At 45.7% G+C, this 12,528-nt stretch overlaps 2 protein-coding genes across 2 annotated transcripts in view; one reads left to right on the top strand and one right to left on the bottom strand.

Moving 5' to 3' along the window:
* Positions 1 to 1,710, bottom strand: part of LRRTM3 (leucine rich repeat transmembrane neuronal 3) — a 175,846-nt gene extending 174,136 nt beyond the window's left edge. Inside the window, exon 1 of the mRNA XM_084841888.1 lies at positions 142 to 1,710. Within this exon, the coding sequence (XP_084698014.1) occupies positions 142 to 1,602 (1,461 nt within the window). The 5' untranslated portion in view covers positions 1,603 to 1,710. The remainder of the gene's footprint in view (positions 1 to 141) is intronic.
* Positions 1 to 12,528, top strand: part of CTNNA3 (catenin alpha 3) — a 1,165,030-nt gene that overhangs the window by 450,339 nt on the left and 702,163 nt on the right. The window lies entirely within an intron of this gene.

The following is a 12,528-nucleotide window of genomic DNA, read 5'->3' as shown; positions in this document are numbered from 1 at the left end:
AGATGTGATATGGAAGTGTTTGTGCCAGAAAAGCAAAAGAGCAACATTTCCTTCATCACAGTTATCAGAGTTCGACAAAGACCCAGCTTTTTAAGAATTCTCTCTGTTTTGTATATATGTATATATTGCAATGGTTCATACCTCACATTCCCTGGAGCCTGCCTTGCTGTATGTACAGGGTCCTGTCCCATTCAGCAGCATCTCGCTGGTCTCGGTGTTAGTTGGCTTATAGTCGACATAAAACTCCTGCGTGGATGGAGTCATCTGCTTCAGCGACTGCCGTTTCTTTTTCCTGTGCCGTCGCATGAGAGAGCGCTGCTGCAGCTGCTTCATGCTGGCAGGGTAACGCTTCCACGACACGTAGATCACCAGCAGGATCACGAGCACAGACAAGAAAAGGGCCACGCTCCCGGCAATGATTTTGTGGAAAGAGATGTGTTCTGTGTCATGCTCAGGCTCTGTGCTGACTTCGGTGGCCCCAACAGTGGGGGGCGGAGGTGGTTTGCTGTCATGCTTAGGCCTGAGGACTTTGGGTTTAAAGGTTGGCTTTGGGAGAGCCCGTGGCAATTCAAACCTCTCTGTAGTACTTTTGCCACATATGCTGAAATTTTTCACTGCATCAATAACGTTCACCCCTTGCAGCTCTTTGGGGCTGGCACAGATAATTGTATTTTCCCTCAGACCTTTGAAACTTTTGAGCCAGTTTACCAGGGAGCAAATGTTTCTGCTGCATTCCCATATATTCCCAGCAAGGCTGATGTCATTGAGAGATATCCAAGAATCCAAAATCTCTTGACCAATAAACGTGAGCTTGTTGGAATCCAGGTTGAGGCGCTGCAAATTGGGCACACACTGGAAAACGCTAGGGCCACTGAAAGCTTCTATTTCATTGCCAGATAAATCAAGCCTTTGTAAGGAGCTCCAAGTCCAGGACATGGTTTGTCCTATAACACTGATTTTATTCCACTGCAAATAAAGGTTCTGGAGGCTGATGAGCCTTGGAAAAAGTGCCAAGTTAAGCTTAGAAAATTGGTTGTGCTCCAGGTGAAGCTCTTTCAGCCTGATCATGCCGGCAAAGACATTCCTGGCTAAGCTTCGGATCCTGTTGTAGCCCAGGTCTAAGAGTTCGAGGTTCCTACAGTCCTGGAAAATTCGGACAGGGATTGTTCTCAGGGAATTGGACCGTAAATGTAAACTCAGCAGCTTCCTTAAGCCCCTGAATTGTTCAGACCCCAGAGACTGCAGCTGATTATATGACAGATCCAAGTTCCGGAGATTTGTCACTGGTCTGAAGGTGTTATTAAGAAAAAAGGCAATTCTGTTGGAACTCAGAATCAACTCCTTTAGCCTGCGTATTCCATTGAAAGCATTTTCATCAATATTGCTGATGTGGTTATGGTCTAGATAGAGCCAGGTGAGTTGATTTAGACCTTTAAATTGATTGTATTTTAGCTTCTGGAGGCTGTTATATCGAAGGGACAAACCTAAACAACCAGCTGATATACTTGAAGGTATCTCCTGTAATTTCTGGGACTCGCAATATACCATTTTGCCTTCACACCTACAGCCCTTAGGGCATCCTCGTTCAGCAGACGAAAGCATTGTCAGTAATACAGTAGGGGCTATTACCAGGGCTACAGCTGATCCGCTCAGTAGCCTAAATACATTGAAACCTGGAAATAAAAATAACTTAGAAAAGTTATCCCCCCAAAAAACCAGTCCAGATTTATTTCAATCATGCTCAGTGCTGCTACTTAAATGCATAAGAAACCCCCAGGAGAACAACTTCTTTGCAACCTGTTTTATCCCCCCCCCCACAAGCACACACACCACCACCACCACCACCACCACCACATTTTAATAACAAATTTTAATAAGGAAAAAGAAATCACACAGACAAGCTAGACACAGTCAAATAGAATCTCCCAGATATTTAACTCTAGTCGTGGCTTGAGCAGAGGCAAATCTATAAAGTAATTAATACAGAATCAGTGCAGGGAGTGCTGTAGGGTAACTGTGAACAAGTAAAATGGAAAACATACCCATCCTTTGTGTTTTCAAAGGCCGTCCTTAGGTCTTTTGCTTTTGCTTAGGGTGCTAGAAGCATGACAGCCCCTGTCAGCTGCTCTGTGGTGAGTCAGGGCTTGCTGACACCCAGGAAGAAAAATTGGACCCCTTGGGAGATGGACCGATTTTGGAACATTATTCTTTGCCAGCCGTGCAGAACACCCCAAGAATAAATAAATCCCGACACAGCCGTTGCAGCAGAATGTCAAGTTCTTCCTAGGTAATAGGATCTTCATGGATGGTGTGTTTTTGCATCTTTACATTTAGAAACTGGCTTCTTTAAAATCTCCCTGGGCAAAGCATGATAGATTCCTCCAAGTGATGCTCAGCTGTCTGAATTCACCCGTCTGTATTCCACTGGGCAGCCGTTCTCATGGTTAGCACCCCCGATCCGGCTAAGGAAGCTGCGTTGGAGCACAGAAGCCAGGATGACCCTGTACAATGAACAAGCACTGTTCACTTCTGCGTGCTGTCATTCTGCAAGCTTCTCCGACTGTTGCTTTGGTTTCCCTGAATGCAGTCTTATGTAAAGCTGCCCCCAGTGGCGAAGAATATTATGGGCATGTGCAGAAATGCCTTCTTCCTTTTTTTCTCTCTCCCCTTTTAAACCTTGAAAAGGAGTAAGCTCTGTGCTGGGAAACGAGTGATTGTTCTGGGTGACTAAATCAGAGCAGACTGGTCAGCCTCAGTGTACACTAGTGGAATGGCTGCAAATTTCCCTAGGCTTTTAGCTATTTTCTTCCCCCCACCCCAATCCCTCTTTTTTCTTTTGGGTAATTTAACAAAGCCTTTTAAGCCCCACATCTGCTGCTTGGACTTTTACCTAACATAAAGCATGCATGTCACATTTCAGTTAGGTGTGAAAAGCGTGCGCGTGCACGATCTTGTGTATATACAGTGAATGTAACTGAACACTGCTGGCATTGCTTTGTCATGTAAACATACTAATCCTTGTTATTACCATAGGTATACAGATGGTGAGATCTCTGAGTAATCTGGCAGGAGAAGTTAAGAGCTCTGTTACCACTGCAGTCAACTTCTTTTTAGTTGTGGACACTACGGATGTATGAGACATTCATTTCAGTTCATTTTTTAATCAGGGTTGACCCAGTTTTCACCTTCCAGACCGCGCACACACTCATGCACAATCTATGGTCAAAGTCTGCACATTTTTGAGCTTCCAGTGTGATTTGCAAACCCCCCACCCCCAATGCGTTCGACAGCATGCATACATTTGAAAAATGCGCATGAAAAAATGTGTACTTTTGAAAAATATGCACAAATATGCTTTAATACATGGGAGAAGAATGCATACATTTCAAAGATGTGCACAACTGATGCATACATTTGGAAAAATCTGCACAAAAATAAACATGGATTTTCATGTGAAAAGAAAAACTCCAAACCTTGCAATCTGATACGGAGTCAAGTCTAATGAGCTTTGAGACTGAATTTGGAGAACTGTAGCAAGCCTGAGTATTGCTGATTCACACATCCCTAGTGGATGGTGTGCAAACTAGTGTATGACAATGAATGGTCACTGCCTCCCCTCCCCTCTGGGGGTACAGAACCCTCACATGAACCTCCCCCAACCTTAGAGATCTACTTCTGAAGCTTTGCTCTGGGTCCACCCCCGCCAGTCGGAATATGGCAGGCGTGTGTATGTGACAGCTAGCCCCGTTCTGGCAGGACAGCTAAGATCCATCTCTTTTAGTGGGAAGCTCAAGAGGGGCTCAATTGCTACTGTTTTAATGCTGATTTAGATTAACGTTGCCTTTGGGTATGCTCAGTATGCTGTTTTCTTTTTGTATGTTTGTTTGTGTAATATTGTCAGATGCTGCCTTGAGATCTTTACAGAAAGGCAGGATATGAATGACTTAAAATAAATAATATTATCTGAACTGTAGTTAGTGCAAGGATGTAGTGTGCCTCTCTTTCGCACCCTTTTTGTGGCCACCTTTCCCCAGATGTATGCAGTTGGGAGACACAGATAGGGTGGCCACTTATGAACTGCCAGGAAAAAAGAGAGAGAGAATGAGAGGGAGAGAGGAGGTGCATCACCAAAACAGGACAGAACATCACACAAATTTGCATAAAATGCTGTTGTGCTAATTTATACATAGAAATGCAAATTTAGAAAGAATTATTACAATTTAAATACAACTACGGTAGATATCACCATAGTGCAAAAGGACTGTGACCAGATGACTTGTGTGCCTGCCTGTTCAGCCTGCTGCCCAGGTGCTCACTGCTGATGGACAACAGTTTTTATGCTTTTTTAATCTTTAAACTGGAATTGGATAGGGCAGCCCTTTGGATAGAGGAGAGTCCTCTGACAGCCCTGCAGTTAGAGGACTGTCTAAAAGAGGACACTTAAAAGTGTAAAAGAGGATGCTTGCCCATCCTAGGTGTGGGTTTGCCAATGTCATGCTCCTCTCTGTACACCCTGCCAGTGGTGCAGATGACAATGGGGATGGGGTTCTCTGCAACACCCAAGTTCTATCTTGTGGCCTGATTTGGAAGACCTCAGGGGAAATAGCCAACTGCACTACAAAATGCAGTTCTTCCATCTTCTCTGATGCCTCCCACTGCATGTGAGAAACACATGGAAAGATGCGCGTTTCTGTGCATCCTCTTCTGAAATCTGGAGATTGGAATGTGCAGCCATGAGCACCCTCTTTTGCAGCTGCACATCACCTGCAGTTTCCTAGGGGACTCCAAGACAGATAAGGCTGGAGGGATGGGCTGCAAAATTGGGAGCTCATCTCTGGGCCTCTTCGCACCTGCATGCACATAGCGTAAGTACTCGTCGGCACTTGATGATTTGCAGCAAAATATGTGAACTGACTCAGTTGAAAACCATTATGTTTGAGGCAGCACAAAAGATCTGACGGGGATGTTTGATCTGTGATGGTCCATTCACACATGCAGATCTAGGATGTCAGAGAAATCTGCAAAGGAATCGAATGAGTTTGGATTTTTATGGATCTGACCTGCGGATTCTGCAGTGGGGTGGCTTTCCCCCTGTTGGGTGGATTCTGCAGACTTGTGGATCATTTTTCTAACCTTTGGGAATTTTGTGCAAATTTTGTCATCATACAAAAATACGCCCCCCCCATGGCCAAAAATGTGCCAAAAATTTCCCCCATAGGCTAAAGTGTGAAAATAAGTGCACACTTTATTTATTTTATTTGGGGGTCTTTTTACCCCACTCTTCAGCTGAAAAAGGCTCTCAGAGTGGCTTACAAAGATGAATATTAAGACATTTTGGTGAGATCTGTGCATTCTGTGGGAATCTGCTCATTTTTGCTTGTGCAAATTTGCACAAATTTGCATTTGTGCAAATGTGAATTGTCACAAATTTGGAAACTAAACAAAAATCCAATTCCGTTGATGGGCAGATGATGCAACGAAAGGCACTTGACCACCTGTGAAATTCAGACGGAACAGATTTTACACAATCCATACGTCCCTAATCACCACCAAGTTCTGCAGTCATCAAGCAATGGGCATGCCTGTATGAAACAGTCTTAATTGTTGGCAAACACTGATGGCCTTCATTTGGTAGTCCCCCATTTAGTCTGATGCTTCACATGTGGAATGGAGGCCCCAATATGAAATTAAGGGACGAGGATGCAGATCTGTTCCACCCTGGAAAAAGGGAAAGGCTCTATGTTTAAAGAAAAAAGAAAAAAAGAATGATCACAAACTAAATCTGAATACACATTATTTACCAGTGTTGTAACTCCTGTTTCCTGTAGGAGAAGCCATGCACAGCTAGTTTTCAGTGACCTCCAATTCTTCCTTTCAGTGTATCCCAGGTTATTTGGTGCAGGTAAGATACAGTATTTTTCCACCAGGTTGTAAGGTTTCTTGGGGGGTGGAATTAGAACCAATAACCCCCCTTTCTCATATACACGCAAACACATTTAATATAAACCGCAATGATTGGGTCATTTCGCTTCACAGCTTATTCTTGTTGTTGCTTCAAATCCTAAACAGTTTGAAACTTGAAACAATTCATTGAAAGCAACCCCTGCACAAGCCTTGAAAGTAATCCCACCTCACAGGGTTGTTGTTGTGAGGATAAAATGGAGAGGAGGAGGATAATGTAAGCTGCCTTGGGTTCCTTGCAAGAGGAAAAAAGGCGGGGTATAAATGCAATAAATAAATAAATAAATAAACAAACAAACAGATGTTGGGCCAGGCAATTTTGTTTTGGACGTTTTAAATACACATGCACGTACCTTTGTGTATGTGGACAGAACATCTGAGGAATTTTAATGGAAGCCAAATAATATTTCAGTAAGATTAGGAGTTCCACCGTCCAGTGGGTAATCTCTCTCAAGACAGTACACAATTAAGACCATCAAGTATTTTAATTATTTGGTTAAACCTGTAAAGGATAGGTGATTTTATTACTACAAATAACTCTTCAGAGAAGGCATTTAACAATTGTCCTCAGTATTCTTTTTCCTGCCTTTCACTCCCCCCCCCCCCCAGATGGGCCAATATTTTATAACATCTACCTCCGTGTTTTTACATGTTTTTATTTTTGCCTGGGGAATTCTTACCTTCTATCTTTATTCCAACCTTTTGTAATGTTGCTGTTGCAAGGCAGATGTTATGTTGTTGATACAGCTAAGTGAGATCTGATTTCTCAGGTTAAACCCTCACTAAAGTAGATTGTGGTAAAAATTTACATGAGGATTCACCTGAAAATTCACATGAGGATTCACCCCCCGCCCCCTGCCCTGAAACTGCTACAGAGAAATGCTGGGCAGCAGATCTAGGAAAAGTACAAATATTTTCCTGTGGTAAAACAAGGTACTTTTTTTACTCAGAATTATTCCTGCTTTCCTCTGACTTTTCCTTCTTTGCCTGATTTACCAGAACGCAAAATATCAGTAAAACACAGGGAAAGTAGTAAACTTTTTGACAAAAACAAACCATTTATTGAAATGGGATCCTTGAGGGCAGACGTTGAATGAGTGGGAGCAAATTATATCTGTCAATGTATCTGTTTATCGATCTATCTATATCTATCTCATTCATATCCCACCTATTTTCTAAGGCTTGGGTCTCCAGTGTGGTGCCTGTGGGCATGTATCCCCTCACACGCCTGTTTTGGTGCCTGCCAGACTCCCTGCCTCGTCTGATTTTTATTTTATGTTTAAAGACATCAAATTAATAAAAACCCAGGAGGCTGGCATGCTGCAAAGTGAAAGGCTGCCCTCCAGAATAATTTTTTTTTGGATTCAAAAAGAGCAGTTTTGTGTTTTGGAGCTCAGACTCCACCTTTGCTCTTGGGCAAGTTACTTTTCTTTTAAAGTAAGAACTCCTTATGTTCTTGGGCAGGTTACTTTTCTTTTAGTTTCACCGGTATGCCTTCAGGGAAATGAATGTTTTGTGCCCAGTCATGCCCCACATGGCTGCCATATTATGCATGAGCAAACCCCCCGTGGCAGCCATTTTGTGAGAGTACCTACAACAGTCTCTCAAAATTCCAAATGTGTCCACTGATCCAAACAAACTGGGAACCCCTGCTCTAAGGACTTCAGGGTGGCATAGCTGAAAATGATCCCATTATATGCTCACAACAACTTTGTGAGGTATAGTTACGTTGTGTGTGTGTGTGTGTGTGTGAGAGAGAGAGAGAGAGAGAGAGAGAGAATGGTAGTGAATAGTGCAAGGTCACCCTATGAGCTTCATTGCTGATCAGGGATTTGAGTCTAGTTCTCCCTAGACCAAATCTAACCCTACACTGCTGTATCCCCTACACTACACAGTCCTGACATTTTTCTAATAGCCTCTTTAAACTAGGGGTTTTGAGCTAGACTATTATCAACACAGGACATGAATGCAAACATTTTTTTAAAGGATCCATTTCCAGTGTAATTATGGAAGAACAGCAACTCTTGGGGATTACTTTAAGAACCTTTAAATCTTAGACTTCAAACTTTACTTTATATTGCTAGTTTATGTAATTTAATGGCAGCCAAAATATGGGAAATTTGCAACCCACAACTGTGAGACTCTAATCTTCTACAGCAATCCCTAAGACACTAAACAACTCCTTGTAACCCAGAGCACCAACAGAAACCTATTTCATAGAAGGCAAACTCTTTTTCTCTTCCCCGCTTCTTCTGTCAGCCAGTTCATTCCCCGTCTCTTTTCCCTCTCAGTGGGCACCTTTTCGCATGAGGCATTTATTGTGTGGTCATGAGTTTTCTCTCATGGTAGTTCGCGGGTGCTTTACATGACATTGTCATCTGTGGGGCGTCTCTTGTGTTTTGCAGCCAATATCAGAGGAGGTTTTCTTTTCTAATGGGGAAGGTCTGGCATATCCTGAATGGCAGCATGAAACCCTCAGTTCTGCTATACCACAGTGTCACCTAGTGGTTATGCAATGGAACATATAGAAAGGCAAAGAAAGAAAACCCACTGAAAAAAAACCATGCATAAATCAGAAGCAGAAGCCTTGGTAAAGTGGCGGGTTAAAACCCTCACGTAAAAAAGCTCTGGATCGCCACCCATAGATGCTGTCCCCCTTCCAGCACCCTTTGTATCCATCGTACATGCAGACATACATGTACATATACACACATGCACCCCCTTCTCCTCCTCACTGCAATCACATGAAAACTACATTCACTCTTTTGCAGGATGCCTTCAAAATCCCCCTAAACCAGGGGTGCAGAACCTCAGGCCTGGGGGCCAAATCCAGCCCACCTGGGATCCCAATCTGGCCCTCCAGGGTTTCCCAGATGGCCATGCCCTCTTGCCCTGGCCCCACCCTGTTTTCCCCAACCACCGATCATTTGGAGATTTTCTGGCTTTTGTGAAGGGCTGGATGCACCCAATCTCGTCTGATCTCGGCAGTTAAGCAGGGTCAGTCCTGGTTAGTACTTGGATGGGAGACCGCCTGGGAATCAGTAGGGATGTACGAAACTCATTTACCTTTTCGTGTAATCTTTCGTGGTGGGGGGGATGGGGGGGAGGCGATCCGGTCCTCCCCCCTGGAATCCTCGACGGCTGGCTCCGCTCCATGGCCAGGTCACGGACTAGCCAGCCAGGGCCATCCACAGCCGGATTTCCGGCCGTGGACGGGCTGTTGCAAATGCAAATGGCGGCCGTCGTAGCGGCCGCTATTTGTGTCCAGCCAGGCAGCTGTGATAGGCTACGTAAGAATTTACATAGCCTACCATGGCTACCCCCCAAAAAAACTCAGCATATGCAAATGGCGGCGGCTACGGCAGCCATCATTTGCGTTCCCTATTTTTCGCCGATTTATCTTACGTAAATATTTACGTAGGCTAGAACGGTGAAAAATAAAGGAATGCAAATAGCACCCACTACGCTATTTGCGTTCCCGTTTTTTTTGGTGTTTTATCTTACGTAAATATTTACATAAGATAAATCAGCGAAAAATAGGGAACACAAATGGTGGCAACCGTAGCCGCTGCCATTTGCGTATGCTGGTTTTTTTTGGGGGGGGGGGTTAGCCGTGATAGGCTACGTAAATTCTTACGTAGCCTATCACAGCTGCAAGGATGGCAATGGCGGTGGCAGCAGACTGGCTGTGGCCAGGCAGGAGACCAGGTGCTGGAGCCACTGCCGCCGCCTGAGCCGCTGCTGCAGCCGCCGGAACCGCCGCCGCCGCCGCATCCACCACATCCACCACGGAAGTGCCGTTCTTTGGAGGAATTCTCTGCCATCCCTAGGAATCAGGCTTCCTGCACTGAGCAGCAGGTTGGACTCAGTGGTCTTGTAGGCCCCTTCCAACCCTATGACTCTATGATTCAGTTTTTTCCCAATTCTAAAAAGTTGAAATGCTTCTTCTGAGGCTTAGTTACTGGTAGGGATGGTGGAGAAATCTGCCATGGACTCCATTGAGGCTGGATTCTAAAGAATCCGGCCCCCTGGAGTCCATGGCAGAATGGACTACCCCCCCCCCCCAGAAATCCTCCCCGGACGGACCCTACCTGCTGCCGGCCGGTCCGGGTCTGTCCGCTGCTGCCATCTATCCGCTGCCCCGGACGTTGGCCACAAATGGCATCCAGCGTAGGGGACGCCATTTGCGTCCCTGCTCTTGTCGGTGATAGGCTATGTAAATATTTACGTAGCCTATCACCAACAAGAGCAGGGACGCAAATGGCGTTCCCTACGCTGGACGCCATTTGCAGCCACAGCCCGGCAGCAGATGGAAGTCCGGCTGCGGGTGGGCCTGGCTGGTGGCTCTGCAGACTCGCCGCAGAGTGGAGCCGGCCAGGCAGGATTCCAGGGGGAGGGATGGATCACCTCCCCCCCACCGCAGATGGTCCCAACCGGAACGGTAAGTGGGTTTCGTACACCCCTGGTTACTGGCAGAAAGAGCTTTAAGCAAAAATAGGCTGGTATTTTTTGGCTCTGCCCCTTTGCCTCTGGCTCCACCCCTTTTCCTTTCAGCCCCACCCACCATGGGAATGCAGCTCACAGAAACTTCTCCGAAATAGAATTCGGCCTTTGGGCAGAAAGAGGTTCTGCACCCCTGCTCTAAACCCTTTCTCCCTCCCTCTCTCTCTCAGCCAGCTCCCACCTGTTCAGATATACAAGCACACAACCCACCCCAGCCCCCCAGGTTGCTCCCAGCTGGCTTCCCGCTGGCTTCACTGACCCTCTAGCTGGCTTAGTGCTGCCCTTCGTAGTCTCCCTCATTGCTGTCTTAGCCCCTCGGCCCCTTCACAGAAAGGAGTCCTTTTTTCTTTTTCTTGGTGGCTGGATGTGCTGCAGAGGAATGCATTGGCCTGCAGCCACCTGCCATCTCTATTTCCTAAGAATGTCTGAGCTCTACAGTGTAGCTCAGTGATCCTAGCTGCTGGCAAGAAAATGTGTTAATTTTTAAAAATGAGAGGGATAGGTGCCTACCCCTACTGTACACCCATGCCTGGGAGTAAGCCTCATTGAACTCATTTGGGCTTACTTTTGAGGAAACATGCATCAGATTACATAGTGAAGTGCAGATATTAAGAAAATATCCAGTTATCCTTTTCTACCACACAGCTGATGTGTTATCATTTAGAAGGCTCGATTCAGCAGGTTTGCACCCACCACTGATGTTTTCAAATATTTTTGTGACGTAGGAGAAACCAATGACAGACCTTATATAAAGTTGAACTAATTGATAACTGATACTCCCCTGGTTTCTCCCCTGGATATTCAGAGCAAGAAAAATTCCTTCAAGATTCAAAGGTTTGGTTTGGCAGAGCCCTTCAGTTTGGCTGTTGGAGGACACTGCAACAATATATAATCCTCTGATCTCTCCTTTGTCACAGTAGGCATTAGGAACATGCCCGTGTGGTTTGTCAGTATTAGGGATGTCAGAGAATTCCGCCACGGATCTCAGTGATGCCAAATGCCAGTGCATTCGGCCCCCCGAAATCCATGGTGGAATGAAGCCCCCCCACCCCCACCCCGCGAAATGGGCCCGGAACGGAGCACATACCTGCTGCCGTCCGCGATGCATTGCGAATGGCGGCCGTGTCTGCGGCCGCCATTCGCTTCTTCCATATAGCCGTGATAGGCTACGTAAATACTTAAGTAGCCTATCACGGCTAACACAGGGACTCCATTTGCATCCCTGCGGAAGCCGTGATAGGCTACGTAAGTATTTACGTAGCCTATCACAGCAAAACTAAGAGAATGCCAATGGCAGCGGCCATGGCGGCCACCATTTGCGTTCCCTTTTTTTTTTTGCCGTGATAGCCTACGTAAAGATTTACGTAGGCTATTATGGCAAAAAAAAGAAAAAGGAATGCAAATGGCGGCTGCCATAGCCGCCGCCATTTGCGTTCACTGTTTTTTGTTTTTGTTTTTGCTGTGATAAATATTTATGTAGCCTATCACGGCAAAATACAGGGATGCAAATGGCGGCGGCTATGGCTGCGGCTGCCGAAATTTGTGTCCCTGCAGGCTGCCCAGCGGCTGGATGTCCGGCTGCGGGCGGCCCCGGCCAGCAGCTCCGCAGCAGCTCCACAGAGCGGAGCCGGCCGGGGAGAATTTCGCGGGGAGGGACGGAGCGCCTCCCCCCCACCGCAAATGTCACCCTTCGAAAAGGTAAGTGACTTTCGTACATCCTTAGTCTGTATCAGGTATACTGAATCAGCCTGCCTGACACCGGAAGACATTTCTGGCCAGTCACTCTCTCTCTCAGCATAGCCTCCTTTGCAGGGTTGTTGTGAGGATAAAAGGGGGAGGGGAATCGGGTATGCTTCCTAGAGCTCTTTGGAATAAAGGAAGAATCTAAATGGAATAGATAAATCAGATCAAATAAAAAACCCTGGCATTTGTAATGCCAGCACCTTTCTAGGAGCATAGGTCAGACCTTGCCTCTGCAAAGAGAAGTACATGTAATAAATAAATAAATAAATAAATAAGCAGGGTGGGGAGAGTGATAAAATATTACTAATTTAGTACAATCTT

The sequence above is a fragment of the Heloderma suspectum genome, chromosome 3 (assembly GCF_057233095.1).
Source record: "Heloderma suspectum isolate Gila_16-S chromosome 3, 16-S_ref, whole genome shotgun sequence".
NCBI lineage: Eukaryota > Metazoa > Chordata > Lepidosauria > Squamata > Helodermatidae > Heloderma > Heloderma suspectum.
The sequence above is the reverse complement of the archived record's forward strand: the minus strand, read 5'-3'. Positions and strand labels throughout refer to the sequence as shown.